The sequence below is a fragment of the Rhopalosiphum maidis genome, chromosome 2 (genome assembly GCF_003676215.2).
Source record: "Rhopalosiphum maidis isolate BTI-1 chromosome 2, ASM367621v3, whole genome shotgun sequence".
In the NCBI taxonomy this organism is placed as follows: Eukaryota; Metazoa; Arthropoda; class Insecta; order Hemiptera; family Aphididae; genus Rhopalosiphum; species Rhopalosiphum maidis.
In genome coordinates, this window is record NC_040878.1 from 60,560,400 (window position 1) to 60,582,514 (window position 22,115).

At 27.3% G+C, this 22,115-nt stretch overlaps 1 protein-coding gene across 3 annotated transcripts in view; it reads right to left on the reverse strand.

Annotated features, from left to right (window-relative positions):
* Positions 1-22,115, reverse strand: part of LOC113554245 (spectrin beta chain, non-erythrocytic 5) — a 55,033-nt gene that overhangs the window by 21,767 nt on the left and 11,151 nt on the right. For 2 of the 3 annotated variants that reach the window (XM_026957999.1, XM_026957998.1), the window contains exons 1-8: positions 1,805-1,924; positions 1,541-1,708; positions 1,296-1,412; positions 1,074-1,182; positions 794-958; positions 614-726; positions 341-528; positions 56-281 (exon numbers count right to left, since the gene is read on the reverse strand). In XM_026957999.1, coding sequence (XP_026813800.1) covers positions 56-281; positions 341-528; positions 614-726; positions 794-958; positions 1,074-1,182; positions 1,296-1,412; positions 1,541-1,708; positions 1,805-1,924 — 1,206 coding nt within the window. Of the gene's footprint in view, positions 1-55; positions 282-340; positions 529-613; positions 727-793; positions 959-1,073; positions 1,183-1,295; positions 1,413-1,540; positions 1,709-1,804; positions 1,963-22,115 lie in introns of those variants that run through there. The other variant, XM_026957997.1, reaches the window with a different exon arrangement.

Genomic DNA, 22,115 nt, shown 5'->3' on the forward strand with positions numbered 1-22,115 from the left:
AAAAAGTATAGAGTAAGTATCTAAGTGATTAGTTTAATATTCATGTTTTGTATACTTTTTTTTCGAATTTGTAATTGAGTTGCTCCAAACGTTCTTGTCTTAATAGCTCTTCTCGTAGAGCAACTTCACGTTTATGTTCGGCCCTATCTAAGGCTTCCCAGTTACGTTCAACATCATGTATCAATTGTCCGTCTTGGGGTATGAACACGCCTTGGTTAAGTGATTTGAGTAAGGTATTAATATGGAAGTAAAGAGCTTCAATTTCACTCCGTTCTATATACCTGTACACAGGAAATGAATATGTAACGTTAAAATGTAATATAAAACATACTGGTCATACTTGGGAGGTTTTTCAACAGTCCGATATTTTTTAAATGCTAATAGTTCACGCTGAATGCCTTCTAAAGAATTAGGGAAATTATGATTATCAAGTTCTTTAATTTTCATTCGTATCCATTCTAACAAGTCGGAAGTTAGTTGTTCATAAATTATTTTTTTTTTATCTATATCCATCAGTTGACCAAGTATCTAAAAAATATATACATATATAAAAAAAAAACTCGTAGAATTAATAACATTCGTTATAAAAATAATATTAAGTGTTAATGATTACATTGGCTATTCTTCGACCACTTTTCATTTCATTTTTCATCCTCGCAAACGTATGATAATACGAAGCGACATACGTTATTACGGATTTTTCATCTGGTCTGTTTATGTCTACGTCTATTTTTTTAAACAAAACATGATATTATTATTTATACAAATTAAAATAATCATTGATCTATTTCACCTTCAGCGTCAAGTAATCTTGGAATTCCTAATTCATTATTGGCTACATCGAACGCTATATTTAGGTTGTCGATATTGGTATTCTTCTCAAGTGAAGGAAAATCTAGTAGATCAGGCCGATGAGAGTGGATTAATGCATTGAATCCCAAACCATTTCTCCAAGAACCTATAGAAATCAAAACCATATATTATAACATAATATAACGTATCTAACTATTCCTAAAGGTACAGATTTATTTATTGTATTTTTTTTCACAGAATTGTTTTCATTATTTATTTACTTGTAAAGTCTTGTATGTTAACGCCTTTATAGCCATTTGTTTTGCGCTGACACCATAAAAGCAAAGCGTCTTTAGCCGATTTTTTTTCGCTGCTTTCGTTTTCTTCGTCCTATTTTCAATTTTAGCATAATTTTATTAACTATTATAATATAATATAAATTTATTAAGCAATATAAGTTTATTTTACTTTATAATTAATTGTTGAACACAATAATCACTTACCACATCGATTTCAATTTCTTGAATTTGAAATCTTAAGATAATTGTCCATATCAAACCCAAAATCAGTCGAGGATTTCCATCTACAATATCTTCGGCCCCGATGCTTTCTAATCTCACCTATTTGGGCATAATGATTATTTATGAGTAATTTTCGTTAATATAATTTGTTGACAAAATTAAACAGTCTTAATCGTGTTCTAAATAATATAACCGATAAATGTACTAAAACGTATTTTTAACAATACCTTTGTATGTAGAAACGCTAAGCTTTTGTTAACGTTTTCCACCTTGTGTACTCTCATACGCCCGTTATTTGGTTTGCCCAGTTTTTCACCGGAAATTATTTCTAATAGTTTGAGAAGCTTTTTTCCGTCCGCCAAGTCCACGAATAAGTCGTCCACCTCCATTCTTACCTATATAATATGGTTAACAAATAAAATATATTAAATATTTACATTGGACGAACAGTGCATCCCGATTTTGTTTGCAAATCTGCATAACACTCTCACTTTTTGTAAAAATGAGTTCATCCATTTGGTAAAAGTCTTCTTTTGTATGTGTAGCCTCTCCTCTTGGAGGGCTTTAATGCGCCCCTGTTCAAACTTAAGTACATCTTCCCTCTGCGTCATCTCGTAGCGTGTGATACTTGAATTGGCATTTTATAATACTGAAACAAAATAAAGGTATTTCGAATAAAATACATGTATGTGATAGCCGATAAGTAAAGAAATACAGAAGATACGCAAAGTTAACCAATTCTCGACGAACAAATTATTTGACCCATATTAATAAAATGATAATTACTTATACAAGTATTTAATATTTATACAATTATACGGATTATTAGGTAATCTCAAATTCAGAAATACATTATATAAACGCTTATTATTGTCTTTATATACGATAATATATATCATATTTATTATGATTTATAGTTTATACAATCGATATGTTATGTGTACAGGTGCAAAATTAGTGGAACTAATTTATTAAAATTGAAACACTTGACACTAAGCTATATAATATATGAGAGATTGTGTTATGGTAGGAATAATACAATAATAATAATAATAATAATATATTATAATATCTATTGTAAATACTAAATACCTCCACACAGATAAATGCAAGTTTATTGCTCAATTATTATAATAGTAGTATCTTTCCGTGTAGTCATATCTCCGAAAGCAACACAATATATGATAATACATAATATATATTCAAACCTAAAATTAACTTATACCTATAATAGGATAGTCAGTAAATTATATAATAATAATTAAAAATAATAAGGTTTTTTTTAAACAATTAATAAAATATTATATTACGATCAAACAATAAAAGTTTGAAACATTATACAGGGAGTACCTATTTTTCAAACATACAGACAAATACATACACGCAATAACATGAAATTCGTTACTTTTGTTTAAATGATTTATACACCACGGTAACTGTCAAGCCCCCCATCTAGAAAGTTATAGGGTTTCTTTTAATTTTGAAGCCAAACTAGTTTACCAGGGTCCTAAATAAATTCAATCCAATTGTAAGGTATATTAATCAATGCGGACAAATTGAACAAGTATAATTTTATTTCATAGCTTTTAGTATAGTTACCTATTATTAACCATCATTTTTTTTTTTTTTACAGTTTATATACCTAGTATCTTTAAAATAATTTTACGAATAAAAGGCTTTTTTCTTTAATAAAAATTATTGGATTAATTTGTCAGATAAATAATATTATATATTATATTGATTCGTGGTGGGTTAGGGCACAGCTTTAAAATCATAATTGAGAAAAAAATCTCTATTTGGATAGGTACATCTATTGTATTTGAAATTCAATTTATTTTTATTGTAATATATTATTACCCACAGGACAAAAAGAAAATAATCTATAATCTACATTAAATAGGTAAAATAGTTTAAAAAAAAAAACATTAAATTTCAACTATATATAAGACAACTATACACATTTTAGACATTTTATATTTTATTTTGTCCATTTCTGAAAAGCTGTCTGAGATTGACAGGAATACAGGATAGTGTAAATTAAAATATATGTTTGAATAATTGATAAGTTATCTGCAATGTTCAGGCCAGATTAATTACAAATATGTATATATGACTATGACTTTGTCATTTCGTTAAACACGTATTGTTTATACTAATCATGTTTGGATATATTTCAAAATATAATTACAATTGGTAGGTAGGTGTGAGTTAATTTTTCATATACCTAATTATATTCTCGAACGACAATATAAAACACAACGAAACATACTGATGTGCAATAGTTATAGATTTACTTTTAATTTCAATAATCCTGGATCGGATACATTGTAATAATGTGTACCAACTTTAAACGTTATGGTTATCAATACGATTACTTACTGGTCTACCTATATAGTGATAGGTTTAGCATTTACTGTGTTTATTTTATTTACACAATAAATGATAGATATTCATGTTAATCATGTTCTATCCTTGAGTTTATACTTTATAGATTTATAATATTAACTCATTATTATTAAATTATTGTACGAGTATAAATAATATTTTAGTATATTCAATATTTCGATAGGTATATTGAATTCGTAGCCATACATCGAAGTGTATAATAATAAATAAGTTAAAATACAACGATATTCTACGAATTAATTAAAACCTAGTCAATGTTATGATACATTATTACTCCATCATCGTGTATAGTATACCAGTATCTATAATAATATATATGCCCTACAATATATTACTGTTTTATTATGAAACACATGTTTGTATATTATATTAAATAATGTATAATATAGGTACTTACTGTTATAGTACCAACTGCATAAACAAATATTATAAATACCTATGAAATATAATATACATTATACAATAAACTTATTTCTAATATACATATACAATTATGTCGTAAATGATGCTAATATTTACACTAATATTATGCTTGAAGAGAAATCTTACGATGACAGGAATTTTAAATTATACATAAATTTTTGTTATACTTGTATTATTATTTTATATAATATTATAAACATATTATTATATTATATAGCAGGTTGATACAATAATATAAATATAGTTATGATATAACTACTGAACTACCTATATTTGTTTTTTATGACGTCGCGATGAAACAGTCGATGGTAAATGATGAATGGGTTTTACTTGTTGACATTGACAAATGTTGAAGTATTATTTATTGTTAATATATTTATAACTTAAACCTATAAAATGTGTTAAATGTTTTATCAGTTGTATTTTTATATCAAAAAAGAAATCGTGTGTTAGTCGTATTTTCATTTTAGGTATATAAAGGTATATATTTGCATCAATATTAATATCTGGTTCAAAAATTACTACTAATTCGAATTGTAAATATGCATTTTTAACTAGGTTATTAGTAAAATATTATATAAATAAAATTTATTTCATTGTTTAATAATATTATTTTATAAACAAATTTAAAATATTTAAAAATTAGTTAAAAACAATATTTTTGCTACTTTAAACGGTACCTGAACTGAAATATTAAATTACGTATGCCATGTTGACAATATATATATATTTATAATCATAAAATATAGATGCTGATGATAATATAATTTTAGAGTTACTAATAATTTAACAATTCTATCAATTATTCCATTATCATTACATTATTGAAATTCCTTTGTTTTATATTGCAATATAAATCAACAATTCTAAACATGTAACTATGTATTATAATTTTCAGTAAAACTATTTAAACTGACTATATATAGACAAATGGGTGCAAAAAATAAATGATATATTTTGATAATTATTTTTTTCTTCTGAAAAATGAGAGAATTGTTAATCAATTTACACGTTTTATGACATTTAAATGACTATATAATCATTGTTATGTTTGATAAATTATTTGTATTTGACTATAGAAAATCTTAATATTTAATTTGACTATGTAAAACTCATACATAATTCGACTATTACGAATGGGAAGGAAAAAATGCGGTTTAACGCATACTTCTCATTTTTGCTTGTAATACGATTTTCGATTATATTACAATTTTAAATGTAATACATATCATGTTTTTTTTTTCATGAACGATGTTAAGTCTTGTGAAGTATCATCTTACGTATGTATTTGGATCAATTGCAAGCGCAACTAATTTACAATAAATAAAAAAATAGTGATGTACGAAGTACCACTAATCACGATGAATGGAATATAATATAGACATAATCATAGATAGGTAGAAGTCTACAATTAACTGCGGGTGAATGGTGCCAAGTGGTAAGCAAAAAAAGTCGATTAAAATAATTTCAAAATAATGGTTTTTATAGTCGAATAGTATTTTTTTTTTTTTACTGAAAATGGATTTTGTTATTAAATCATAAATTTAAAAACAAATATAATATTTTTACTCTAATATTAGTAATATTACGTATATTATATTTCAGTAAAATAATTAGACAAAAAATAAACATTTATGTTTTATACATATCATACTTTTACAGTATACATATTTTGACTGCAATCTATGAAAGTGCTAAAACATTTTACATTTTAGTTATTAATAAAATGTTTTAACAACACTTTTTTTATCGTTATGATTATTATAATCGTTGTTATTATATAGTGTTAAGTGTAGTGAAAACTAAAAACTGATCAAATCAACAAATCTAAAAACAATATAGTAATTACAGCTAGGTAATTTTACTGACATAATCAATTTGTAATATAAGTATAAATACTTTAAAATGAAAAAAAAAAACGAAAAGAGTAATTTTAAATTTTAAATAATATAAAATAAAAATAAACAAGTGCTAAGCTAGTACATAATATTTTAGTTATTATTTAGTAGATATATTAAAAAAATACCATCAGAGAACAACTTCGCAGTTATAGTTACAGCGTAATTCATCCAGCATGGTGCTTAATCAAACAAGGGATCCTTGTATAAGTATTCTTTAATCATATATGCATTAATTCAAATACTGATTTTTTTTTTTTAGCATAGTTTTTATTATTTAAAGAGTGTTTTGTGGCCATACAAACTTCTTTATTTCAAATGAGATCTCATAACCAACTTTTGTTTTTTACTAAAATTGCTGTAAACGCTTCATATACGTGAAAAATAAATAAAGTGATTTTTGAGTAAAAAAACTGCTAATATTTAAAAAAAAATTAAATAAATAAAGGAAAAAATACTTTTCCGTGAATTATTTTACAAAGGTTTTTCTTATTATTATACATGTAATGTATATCAGGCAGTATAAAATTTAATTTCTTTTCATCGTTTATTTAAACTTTGATTAGTTTTTTATAATAAAAAAATATTTTACAAGATGGTCTTGAAAATATTACTTATTTTGAAAATTACTGCTAGGTCCTTAATTGTCGACTTGCGCGAGTAAAAGAAAATCTAAAAACACTCTGTATTTATTGTACATATTATTTTTAATCCGCTTGCGGTGCATAAATCTCAATGTAATATATATATCGTCTATTCTCTATTCGTGTTCATATCTCTGACATCGTCAATAATCAATATATATATATATATAGTTGTGTAATATACAATATTATTAACGCATGAAACAGTAATACGAAAATAATAATATTCATTATTATTAATACTATCATTAAAATAAATTCAGAAGATATTTATTGAATAACGTCTTGTCTAATGCAGTGATTATACTATAACAATTAATTTATATTTTATTATATTATACAACTACAGTGATGATAATATGACATAATTTATTGTTATTTATGTTATTATGTTATATAACCAAAGAAATGTGAGAAATTCAAAACGCACAATGCGTAGGTATATAGGTAAAAATCGACATTCGGCGTTTGACATATTATTAAACATACACACACTGCTCACGCATGTAATGTGGAAGGAAGCAGGTCTGACAATGCCATCCTTGTTAGTAAATTTTGTCTTGTAAGTCATTTGCGCGCGTGTGAAACCGCGGTCCTGTCATTGTACATACTATTGATTGGCACACATACTGCTAAGTCTACTTATAAGTTATATATGTATTATACAATATACATCGCCGCAACCGAGTGCATTATTAGACATACGCACGTATACTGTATTATGTATATGGAATAATATGTCAGTGACCCGGCACGATATTTATACACGGATAAGCAATAAATGGGGACACCGCGATGACGATAGAGAATGGTCTATCAAAGATTTCAATGTCAATGACGTACATGAATACGTTCTTATTATTAAAATTATTTTTGCCATTTACTTGTGTATTTTATCGGGTACTCCATTTTACGAACTATAGTATATTAACTATAGTATATTTATACTAAGATTATAGTCCACTATTTAATATACTATATTAATACATTCATATTTTAAAAAAAAATGTACACATAATACATAAATGACTAACCATCATTTAACTTTTGTAGTCTAAATAGAATATTTTTCTACAAAATATGTATTATTATTGGTATTATGTAGACGTATGGAATATTAAATCATTTAAATCAATAAAGTTTACCATGATGAAAATTTGATTTTTTCTTTGTAAAAATATAGTGTCTATATTACTTTAATCTACGAAAAAACATACATATTGATCGATAAAATGAATACTTATAGCATTATAGTAGTAGAACGGTAATCATCATACTGCAGTGTTCTTAAAAAAAAAAAAAAGGATTACGAGTAATACACTGTAAGAGTAAAAAAAAAAATATGTTTATAATGTACATTATATTATACACTACATTTTGTACAATACACAAGAATATAATATTTATATTATTTATATTCTATAATATAAAACAAAATACAAAGTACGCATTAAGGTGATTTTCTCAGTTAACAAAATGGATTGGTCGATTGCATTAGTAATAGCTCATCTAAATCAACTCGATGTATTTTGAATATTAAAAAAAAAATAATAATAATAAAACGTTAGCAAATCTTTTGTATTATAAAAAATAGTTTTTGAAAGGGTTTATTTATTACTATATATTTTTTTTGTAACCGAAGCCTATGGGCTATTTAATTTGTTATTGTTGCATTTAAGTGGAACGCATTCTTATTATTTTACGTACAGCAAATTGCATTCTTCTGTTGCACAGCATTTTTTCGTTTTACCGTCTATTATTGATAATACTTAGGTACTTATTATAGATATACCATCTTCGACGGAGACTAAAGTACTATTATATTATAATAATACACTTTCATTGATATAATATAATAGGTATTACGGGTATTACACTCTGTATTATAAAGTGTAATGGTTTTTGGACTTTTGGTTCTTATTCATTACAGGTAAATATTAATATTATTATTTAATTCTTATAATTATTGTTATTTCTAGAACATATCATTGGTTGTTGTTGTTTTTGTTATTTTACTTGTAAGTGTAAATGCTGGTATAAACATTTAGTTTACAATTTAGATCCATTGAACATTGTTTTTTTTTTTAATTAATAGTTATAAAATAGTCTATAGTATAGCAAATAGAAATTCAATAATAACACGTCATGTTAACGTATACATGGTAAATTAGAGCGATGAAAATAATTAATAAGATTACTTAAATACGATAATACTATTTATTATTTTCATGTGAAATATATATTATATAGTTGCATTAAAAATCGTACGATTTGTTGTATGCGTATATCATTACTATATCATACTGACTTCAAGTAATGATTTTACACTTACATGGCTACATTAATCATTAATTAATATTCAATAATTTACAAAAATATATATATATACATAAACACTGAGACAACAACATAACATTTTCAATGATTAATAACTAATAAGTAATAACTACAGTAATAATAAACGCGCATCGGTATATTTTCTCTGTTCTCATAGTATAGGTTTGATGTATATTGACCTTAATGTGTTATCGGAAATTAAACATGTATATTATTTATATACACGTAATCACATTGATAATTAACCTATAAACGTAACCTAACCGCGTTATTAATTTCATTGATGTTTAAACATACAACTACATTATAAGTGTTAAATTCGTGAATGGTGTTGCAGGTTATCAATGTGATGAAATTTTCAAAATACTTATTGCTTAATTGTCATAAGCGGTTTTTATGTTGTTTTTTTATTAAAGAGAAGAAAAGTGAATTTATGTCTATAACGAACAAAATATATTTAATTTAAATAAAACTAATAATTTTAACTTTAAACTTTGTTTTTAAACACTAGTGTGTGCAATCTGAAGTCATAATAACAATTTAACTTAGTTACGTTATAAAAATAAAAATAAAATAATTTCGAACAAGCACACAATAAACACATAAAATACAGGTATACGAAAACTATGAGATATCGAAAATTGGCCGAATCACGAATACCTCCTAATATGATAATGATAATCCAACAACACTTCAGCGGATAACAATTTCGTACAAATACGTTTCAAATAACGACAACCAACATTTGGTAATCGAATAATGTGTATAAAGCTGTAAGTGTTATAATATGAGACAAATATATAATATTGAAAACCTATAAAACAAGCCTCGGATAAAGGTAGATATCATCATTATACATTATTACGGGTATGGACCAATTGCGCTCCTTATATTTTAGGATAAGTTTACCAATTGCGCTTGTATAACACATATTAAAATGCTTGAAAATTAAAACTTATTTATTGACCAATTGATTACGGTTAAAGTAACTGAGTATAATATATTTTATAACTACAGTATTGGAAATTTTATGAAACGAGTTCTAATGTAATGTAACGGATATTTAATATTGAATAATTAACAATCAAAAAAATAACTTGTAAAATGCGAAAAAAAAATTATTTATTTATTTATTTATATTATATTATGTATTACATTCACAAAAATATCGGTTAGTGTTTTCATTTATTATATAATAATTATAACCAATTAATACATTTTTCTTAGGTATAGTAAAATGTTTTGAGCGCAATTGGTCTATCGACCCTTAAATTATTAGAGCGCAATTGTATCTAAAAAACTAATATTAGGCACAATTGGCAAACTGCCATTATTACAATATCGATTATAATAATACAATATAATATATGAGTTTATTATTATGTATGAAATATTATAATTTGTAATATGTATATATTCTATAGACCTATCTATAGTGACTTAGATATAATAATTATCTAAGACGGGTAAGATATAACGACATTTTTTTGTGGGAGTGATTTTGTATATAACCTAGTAACCTACCATATAGCTATACTATGTATAAATAAATACATGACAATGAGCTCACGCAACGTTAAACCAGGGTATACAATATTATCGGACCGCACCTCAATCCGTCGTCGTATCTGGACATTGTGTGTCTATAGTGCGTTTTTCACACGCAAGTAGGTAATTCATTAATTTTCTTTCTTCAAATGGTTTACGATAAGTGGTGTGTGAGTATGTAGTGTATACATTGTACCTCAGTCCACAGTGTACAAATACTACAAATGTACGTCACGAAAAGAGGAGTGTCACTAGATATGTATGTATACATGTTGTACATCATACACGGACAAACAGTACAGACATGCAGTAACTTTAAATTTATAATTCTTAAGTAAATATATTAAATTGGGAAGAAGAAGAAAAAATAAACTATAACCATGTCATATACTAAATTGCAAAAAAGTATACTAACACAAAGTTACAACAGATCATAGAGAAAAACACCAAGACTACCGCGCGACCGCCTTTATAGATAGGAATTTAATTTATATTTATAATCGGAATTTCGTCACACCATACACAAATTACGTATACTTGAAAACGGTTCGATTGAAAATCACCGTAAATCGGATAGCGTATTATACGAATGCGAATAATACGAGCAGCGTCACAGCAACGACTGTTGTCGTAAAAGTTGGTTCATAACTCACCGTATAGAATTGATTCGTATTTAACTTGAAAGTAACGTTTTACCCACATTATGTTACCTTAGAAAACACGACCTATGGCACAGTGAATTGTGAGGGTATCTTTAAGCCAAGTTTCCACTATTAAGTTTTGTGTTATATTCTCTAAACCAGATACGTAGGTAACAGAATGTTTGCGACACGTATTCTATAAGTTAGTAAATTACCTGTCTACCTATTATACTATATTCAACACTACACTATATATACCATTGGAAAATATCGCGGTTAACCACTCGTTATTATATGGTATACTATGATAAAGCTGGTTGCAGCAGCCGAGTTGCTTACCACGGTCGAAGTTATACAGAGCTACACGGGTTTATAGAACCTCACTGTGAAATTCGCGTTCTGAAAGTTGTCGCCACCAAAACATTATCAGAAAAACCGTTGAGGTTCTAAATTAACGCGGTTTGACCGAAGTGGCTAAGTAAGCACGGCCGAGGAAACAATCAACTAGTAACTATTGCTTACGGTATGTTCTGGGTAACCGCAATATTTATTTTTTCGATCTTATTAAATGGTCATTGCGGTCCGACTCTCAACCACACTGTTTTCACGTATTTTCTTTCGTTTTTAGCATCCACGCGATCGAGTAAGTACCATTTTATTATTAAGTGACGCGCAGTGAGAAGAAATCCCGGATATTTTCTATCTAAAACTAACCGTTTTTGCATTATCATACACGAGTGTGTATTATAATAGTGTTGTGCAGTGGTGAAATGAGTCTTGATAACCTCGGGCTCGACGAACACGTACTGCCTGTTTCCAGAGGAGGATTACACCACAGATCAAGGTAGGATGCACAAAGTCACCTATATTATTCAAAGGTTCCTTGAACAAATAGACAGTTTCATTCGCCTTTGCAACTGTATACAATTTTATTTAGAAATATTAGAATTTATTGCAACTATATATTACACTGCGGAAATCCAGAAAACCTTGGGTATAATGATTAGGTAACGCGTTGCATGGTAATTTGTTTAGTTTTAGTATAACACTATAATATACAATACATACATTAAGTATTATTAGTTATTTCATATATTATATTAATTGTTATAAACTAATACAAAATATAAATAATAATTCAAAATTATGACTAGTAAATATAGTAATATACAATTAAAAATTTCAAAAAGGTATAAAATATGCTCTCAACTGACAAAATTGTATACACTGATGGTTCAAATTATTATCATTTTTATACTCAAGAGTTCGATTATAATGACTGAAGTCTTGCATAGTATAGATTGGTTAAAGCAAGTCCCTAAAATTGATTTCAAGATGTTTTGTTTTTGTTACAAGGTCTAATTAATCTCGCCCTGTATATTGTAAGGGTTAAATTACAAATTTATATAGATATATTAGATATACGTGTTATCATATCACATTTTACCAGAATCCACAAAATTACAACAAATGCAATGATTTTATATAGGCACCTATTTAGTTTTTGCAGTATAAATTATACATATTATATTACTTATATAATATACCTACCGACCTACCTACTTACAGTAGACAACACCGCGATGTAATATTGTAAACATACAGCTTCTGCAACAGTAGCTCTTGGCGCACGCAGTATCTCACGTAGGTATACTATACGATCTTTTTGTGTTGTGTACGTGCGATAATTTTTGCCACTCTGTCCGAAAATAACACAGTGTACAAACGTATAAATAAAATCTATGTATTATACTATACTCACTATACGAAGTACAAACACATCATAATACCTATACACGTCGCGCTCGGTTATGATGGTGGTCGGTTTTCAAAAATGTATTCCACTTATTAATATACGACGCTCTTGTAGACGTATATAATCGCGGTGGTCGTCACCACCCTTAAAAATAAAAACAACATCTGTTGGACATGTGGCCGAGGCGTTATTATTATATTATTACACACATATCCAAGAAGGCATGAACGCATACGCGCGTGTGTGCGTTTTCTGCGAATTTGTATCATGACAGCGTTTTGCACTCAGTCGCACGTGGTCCAAAAACAGACTTTAAATAAGCATATTGGGCGATCGGAATACGAATATCAAATATTACATAAGTACCTCATATCTTTCAATTTTTAAAAACTAGAATTTTGGGAAAAAGATAAAATACAAACACAAATATTAGTAAAATATTATTTGTTGTATCACTCTAATACTTATTATACTTTTAGCTTGAAGTATAAATAAATATGCGCAATTAAAGCTCTTCTATACTTATATTATGATATTATAACTGATTATGTAAGAGGGGAATGATATTTTTAAAGATAATTAAATATTACGATGAAAATATACCTATTACAAAAATGAATAAAGGGGAATCATAATCACTTCTACTTCGAACCACTTTAACCGCTAATTAGTAATTACAAAGTTATGATATAGCCATTCTTTCGAAAATTGTTGTAAATCATATTTGTACATGTATTTCTGTTGGACTAATTTAGATTAAAACACGAACCCAAATTTTTGGGGTGAATTTAATATAATATCGTGTTTATTATACTTTAATAAACAGGACGCCGTTTGAGTATCAGTAGTATATATATTATAACTACTAATGTCTAACGGTAATAAAGAGAAAAAACGAATTTTCTGTTTATTTTTTTTCACTACCGAAGGATCGTCGCGTTGGGCCGCACCCGACTTCCCTCACTACTAATACTTCCAAAGAGACATTTTTTAGTTCTTTATATTATTATTAGTTATTCACGCAGCTTATTTTATTGATATAAGTAATCTAAAAATCCTACCTTACTTCTATACCGTCCAAGCGGTCGTATAAACGACGTTTTAATTTTCAGTTTTATTTCGTCTTATTTATACGTAGTGTTTGCAGATAAAACTAAATATAGCACATTTTTCTAAATAAATAATAGTTGAAACATTTTCTTCTTATTTTTATATATCTTATTATTATTTTTTTGAAACCTTCTCTTGATGACTTCTAAGAAATATAAGTCCACTATTTTTTTCTTTACTTATTTATTATTTTAATAATATATAATGGCTTATATTATAGCATTATACCATATTATATTTACATTCACACAGCACATTTTATTATTATTAAATGTATAAATAAACAAGTATAAAAAAAGATTAAAAAGAGAAAAAATTTTAGTTTAAACAAGTGTCTCAGTATACGATATTTAATAAAACAAAAGTTAAACGCGTCAAGTTCTTTTATAACAATGAATTACTATTTATTAACTATAATATGTATGACTTTAGCTAATTATATTATTTTTAAACAAGGTGTTTTGCATTAATAAATTAATAACTATTGATAATGTACTTAAAATTCTTAGATATGATATTGAATAAAATAATACATACCTACCTTTTATAACATATTCTACGTTTAATACCTAAGTATAATAAAATAATAATTCATAGCATATAGGTATTAGGTGGGTATAAACATATCCATATAATATATTAACTGTATAATATCTATTTTGCATACTAAAACAAATGTTAAATAAATATAAAAAAAAAAAAAAATCGTATACATTATAATTATACCATAATATACTTTAGTATATAATACACAGAGAAAAAGTTTTTGACATTTCAACGTAAGCCCAAGTTATAGGTAATATCTTATACTATAAAACTTCAATTTTAATATTACTGTAAATCTGCAGTGCAAATACTATCAGTATCAGAACTTATCAAATAATAAACAATATTATATTATAGACCATAAATGCATCTATTAATGAAATTAAACAAATTCTTATATTTATTTAAAACACAAACCAAAACCCAAAATTGTATTAAAATATATGATGAAAATTATAAGTTAATTAAAATAATATAGGTGTATGTTAGAGTTTTAAGCAAATAGGTTTTGAACTAGATGAACATTTTCATTTTGTTTATAGAAATTCTACCATGAAAAAACAATTTTTTTTAAAAAATTTTTTTATGAAATAATTGGTTCAGGTATATAGCGTGATCTATATTTTTTTGGTTCGATCATCATGATAACTGTATTTAAAGATTTTTTAAAAAAAGTAATAATATTAACGTTTAATATAATATTTTCTGCACATATAATGATTTTTGGAAATACGAGTATCTACATTTTATATAATATATTACATACTATAGCTGAAAAATATTAAATGAACCACAACAAAAATAATTTATGAGATATATCTTTATGTACATTTTAATTTTTTTGTAGGAATTATAGAAGTTACATGGACTTCAATTACTACATTGACTTAATGTTATTATTAGTGTGTACATAAAAGTTGTAAAATAACCTGATAAAACTTACTTTTATAGTTTTATCTTGCATTAATCCAACAAAATACGTATGATGTATATTATATATACATTTAAACTGAACAAATAAGAAATTCGGTTGAATATAAATCACTCAAAAGTCAGAAACTTCGCATTAACATATTTTCAAACATACCAACATTAGAGATAAAAAGTTTATACAGTTATAAAAGACAAATTTTGCACTTTTTACACAACTTGATTATAAGTATCTATCTACAAAGCAAAACTTATTCTGGGAACTAAAAATAATAATTTTAAATAATTAATTGCTTGTTTACCTAAACCAAATGTATTATTCATTGCATTTTTGAAAAATTCATACATATTTATAAAATCTACACTTAATGTTATAGAAAAATATTCTAAAGATTAAGTTTTAACGAGTAAATATTAGACTTGCATTAAATGTATAAAGCTTAATAGATGTAAAACGTAATTTTAAAAAATTAAATAAGTACCTAATTGTGTAAGTGTCCGTTTTTCTTTTGTATAACTTTCGAATTAAAGTCAAATAATGTATAACTTTTATACAAGATTTATATGTAATTCAAAACTATTATTTAATGTGCTTTCTTTACTAATACTTCTATAATACCACTTTAGAATGTTGGTGAAGACAATGCAATAAAATACCTTATTTGGCACAAAAACTTGGCAAGTGTTTTATTTATTGCTTTCATGTTGGTGAAATTTAATCTAAAACATTCAATATAATGACTCAGGAATTTTAAACCGATTATAATTGCTTGAAAATTCATATTAGTTTGTTTCTTATCGAGTAATTTGTGAGAATATTATTTTGTCACTCGTGAGATTTTAGAAAATGTGAAATACTTTTATAGACAGTTTGATTCAATTCTCAAACAAACGATAATTAAACTTTGAAGATAAATGGAATTTTACAAATTGTATTGTCAATAATAAATCTATTTTTAAAGACACTAATTGAAGAACTAAGTTATGAACAAGGTTATGAAGTTACTTACATTTTCAATGAAAAAAGTATGTATCGTCATTCGTCACGCCTTAGGTCAAATAAAGAATTAGAAATTTCAAGTATTATTTGTTGAACCAAAAAATACAAGAATATACTTTTAAATACCTACTTTTTTTTTAATGAGTTAAGTTTATAAATTTTCAATAATTATATTTGCAATTAGTACTTGCCAAAATTCAATAACTAAATAATTATAGATATGAATTATGATAAAAAAATATTTTTAAAGTTAATTTTTTACATTCCATTTTAATTCATGGTTTTACTCATTTTTATTTATGGTAAAGTAAATTTAAATTATCATGAGAATAATAGGCTTTATTTTATATAAATCAAACCATAATAAAATACGATAAATTATTAAATTGATAAATAACAATGAACAGTCAATTTAGAGTTTATTTATTTGATTTTAATATGAACATCTTTATGAGTAATAAAATTAATAAAAGATTAAACTTGTTCCATAATTAGGTATTCAGATATCAATTTTTGTATTAAAATGTGAAAATTGTAGATTACAATTATCTCTAGCTAAGTGTAAATAATCGTAAATACTTTGTTTAAATATATTGCTCTATGTAAATGCTCTCATAAAAATAAGGTGTTATTTTACCAGTTACATAATACTTCACAATTAAGCAAAAACAATTATATTTTGTTTAATCAGTTAATTATTTAATTAACATTTTTATATTGCTTATATACCTGAGCAAACATAAAATGTACAATTGCAATTAAAATAATCTTATTTATTTTTAGGTACTTATTAATTATTTGTTGAAACATAATCATTAATGTATTTGTGGTTACCTAGAATAAACAATTAAAAAAATATATCTACAAAATGTATTGTTTTATTTATATTGTTTGTAATTCATGTTATTAAATACATGCTTTAACGATTCTGATTTCAAAAAAAATTAATCGGTTTTTAATACTTATATTAGGCATGTAGACTAAATAATAAACTGTACGAAGTTTTGAAATCTCAAACGTTTTGTTACGTACACGCGTCCTGAGTCGTTATTGTTTTATTTTCAAAAGAGCGGGATAATTTTCAGACACGGAAACAACGTAGGTAAGAAAATATTATTTTCTCGTAAATATTATCCATGGCGTATATTATTATACACGCGTGTAATGTATACCGTATACGCATGTCGCATATAATCCCTCCCCTTCCACGAGTACGGGCGTATATATAAGGTCAAGGACGGGTGCGAGTCTATACGAATTCTGTGATTTGGTCGAGTTGCAATAACAATGGCAATAATTTCGTACATTCATGTATCATACATGTACCTACCTACAGTGTGTATAGTGTACACGTTTAAAAATATATATATATTATACAGCTTTAACCACGTTAGAAATCGGGTTATGAGGATTTTCTGTCTTTATTTAAACACGTGATTCATAGGAATTTAGACGTGTTTTTCATTCCAACATATCGATTGATCTTGTGAAGCAATAAAAATTATAAAAACAGATTTTAATTTTTCATCAAGTCTACTTGAGATCAAAAAAATGAGATATTCTATTTTTTAATATGATTTTGTTAGGATATAAGGGGATACAATAAAAAATATAGGAAAATCAATCACATATAGACTTTTTAAAAAATTTAAATTTTTTTTTAGAATTTTTATCGCTTCACTAGAAAAATTGTTACGCAGGAATGAGCATGTCTAAATTTCTATATTTCAAGTGTATAGATAAATAGAAAATTACCGCTTCTAATCCCCTTGAACAAAACCATAATAATAATATTATCCATAATGCAACGAGTCAACCCGTGGATATAGGTACGCTAACGATACTGACGAACAAACGATATGGATATAGTACCTATACTTACTGTAATACTGGCGTAGTTTTTATAAATTATAAAATATGAGATCCGCAGGGAAAACGAATACATCGTTATTATAATTATTTATAAGTTTAGGCGTATAATATGCATAATTTAAAAATATTATAATATAATACTTATTGCTTATTTGTCGCACGAGCGTGCGTGGGGGACTATGGACCCATGAAGCGACGGCGGCACTCGGAGGAGACGTTGGTGGTGGGAAGAAAAAAACTGTCTGGTACAGAGCAATCATACACACGTGCATTAATGATGTTAAATTGTTAAGGAATGTATTAAAATAGTTTAAGCTACGATCGTATACTTAACGTAGTAATAATATTATAATAGTGCGTCGGATCCCACGATACGCGTCGTCACTACTTCACTAGGAACTTTTGCGAAGGCCGACATCGTCACCGCGCTTCGCGGTCCACGACGACGCAAGACGTCATAATTATATCGAAAAACCTAACGTCCTTGGACCTATCGTCAGACGATTGTGTGGTGCATGCGATGAATAATATACTCTGCGAGCGGCTGCTGAGGCCGATATATAGAGTGAATAGCAGCACCAGTAGATACAAAAGACAATAGTGGTCGGTTTTTTTCGTCCTGTTGTCGAAATAAAAAAAGGTAATAATAACACGAAAAAAAAAATAATAAAATCGTAGCGTTGGCACACACGATATAATTTGTGGCTGCAACGATTTCAAGGTCACTGAACGACCGACCGACCCACCGACCGGCAGCAACACACTAATTAGACTCTTTGCGGGGATTTCTCGAGGGGATAGGTTGTACCATATACAAGTATATATATATTTATAATGTAATATGTTATATATGTAGTACCTATATGTACTTAAACCTCCTCGTTGGCCGGCTCGCTCATTTCCACGCGGCCGTCGCCGCGTGCGGTTGGGTCGCTGGTAATGTGTGTATAACGCGGTAAGTTGATTCCTATAACCGGGTAGGGGGATACATTAAAGAGGACATGCAGCGCGCAGCCCGCGGGAGTCGAGCCGCCACATCTGCATTCCACGCGGACGGGTTGTCCGGAAATTAAAATCATATTTTACGATACACACGATGCCGCGCGTTATAGTGGTAATGGTTGTAATATTAGTAGTAATAATAATAATAATAATAATAGTAATATATATACATATCATTATGATATTATGTACTCGCGCGTCGCCCGCAGTGTAAGTACAAACGAAGATTTTCGATACGCCGTTTATAATTATATTACTCTTCATACTTGCGAAGATACATATATTTTGACCAATTGGTTCCCAAAATCTTATGGAAAAAAAAATAAAAAAATAATAATAATCGTGACGCCCGCGCAGCGAGAGAGTATATGTACATATAATATATACAATATAATATAATATATAAATATATAGTATATATAGTAATATAATATACGCATGTACACATAAAGATACTAGCACGCACGCACGCACAGACGAACGCACGCACACGCATACAACAGGTTCTATGACCTGTGTGTAAGGTTTTTTTTACTCGCCAATATATATATATGCCACCGAGATCGTAATATTATTATTTTGTTGTTGTCTTTGCTTTCATCGTCGCGAAATCAGACGTTTGTATGTAGCGGTGTACAGCATATATTAATTATAATGCGTATAAAATTAATATTGTCATCAACTATATACCTGCAATAGCATGACATTTTGGCCAGAGGGAAAATTTCAGCTAGTTACACGTTGTAGGCTCATGTTTAGCAGGCCGTAGTAAATCAGAGATAAAAATATTTTTCTCAAGATATACGGAATTACTATAAAATTAGTAATTAATTATCATTTAGAAGTATAAGGTGGACGTTAGCATTTTCCGTCAAGCAGAATTGAATATATTCAAATTACACCTTGAAAAATTACTTAAAAAAAAAAATTTAAGAGTAAAAAGAGGCTAGGTTAAGTTAGGTATCAATAACGGACTGTGGAGCCTGCAGTTCATCTGAGTCTTTGAAGTCCAGTTGTTGCTTCACCCTATTATCTTTTTCTTAAATATATTAGTATAGTTACACCACTGCTCTATTATACCTAAACATTATGTACGTCGTTATATCTTATAATATAATTTATTTGTTGCTATATCGCGGCACAATTGATTAAATAAAAACGTGTCATGTCATTACATCACGTGTGTTTGATTAATACTTTTAAAATTTAGTTTAACTCGTATATGCAAAGATTTTCAATGGTACTTATGCTCAAAGTCTGAAGTGCAACGCTGTTTTTGGTCGACATTAATATTGTATAATATAAACAAAATGTAATATATCGTAATAACTCAACAACACTTAACTTAAATTATAATTTTCCCCACAAGATGCAGTGATATATATGTATAATGTACTATATATAAACACTAAACAGTATACACACACAGATATATTATATAGTTTCCATTTCGCGCGCTCGTCCATCAACGCCATTATTCACACGCGCGTCGATCGTATGTATAATTATATAGCAATATATAGTGGATCAGAATCTATTATAATTACATTATCGGAAGCATACCATCCGTAACAAAAAGTTCAAGGTGAACAAAACAAAATTTGTTAGTTGATAAAATTTCAAGTCCACGAGAGATATAATATAATATTGTACGGCAACTTATTTAAGAATATTAAGTCCAATATGTTTTACTTATTCTATAATACTTATATACCTATATATTTTATAATATATTGTTTGATTTTTCTCATTATACACATTTTAATTTTTGATATCCTGAGAAGTCTTCCAAATAGAAAATTAGACAAGACTTTCATAGTTTCATTTACGTGATAAAACCACCAAATACTTTACAACCGATCATAAATGTATTTTTACACGTGTGCAAAAGAAATGGTAATAAAATACCAATAAGTTAGTGTATAGATATTACATGTATAATATTATGATGAATAAACTCCTATATACTACGAAGTCACCACCTCCCCTCACCATAGAGAGTCCATTTTATCTAAATAATATTATGATATATATCCTAATCAGGATTCATGATCGGCGGTATCTAAGAAATAACGGTTGCGTTACTATCGATGTATCATTATTATAGATATTAACTTGGAAATGATGAAAACAACAATGATTATTGACTATTGTACATTATATTATATAATATTAATAATGATCGCATCGATAATGAATAATAATTTTTAATTAGAATACTAGAGTACTTCTATATTGGTCAGTTTTGGTCAATTTAATTATTTAAATTATATGGATCACCAGCGCGACGTGCATATACCTACATCAGAGGTTCCCCCCAACTTTTTTTTACTCACGGCACCCATAGTCATTTTCTAAAAATCCGGAGGCACCCTATTCCCTATTTGCCTATAGACTAAAAATATATTTCACATAATTTTGATGCACCCTAGTTATGAATCTCTGACCTACATTATGACATCACACACACACATGAATATTATTTTAACAGTCGTTATTTTAAAATGTATTTAAGTTTTTGAAAAATTGACTTAAAATCCCAACAACTGTAATTTAAGTAAATGCATTATAAAAGAAAAAAGGAGGTAATCATGTTTAGTGAATCACCTCGTATAACATGTATACCTACTTAAATGTAAAAAACGCCGCGTGTGCTAATATAATTACATTATATACACCGCGTTGCATT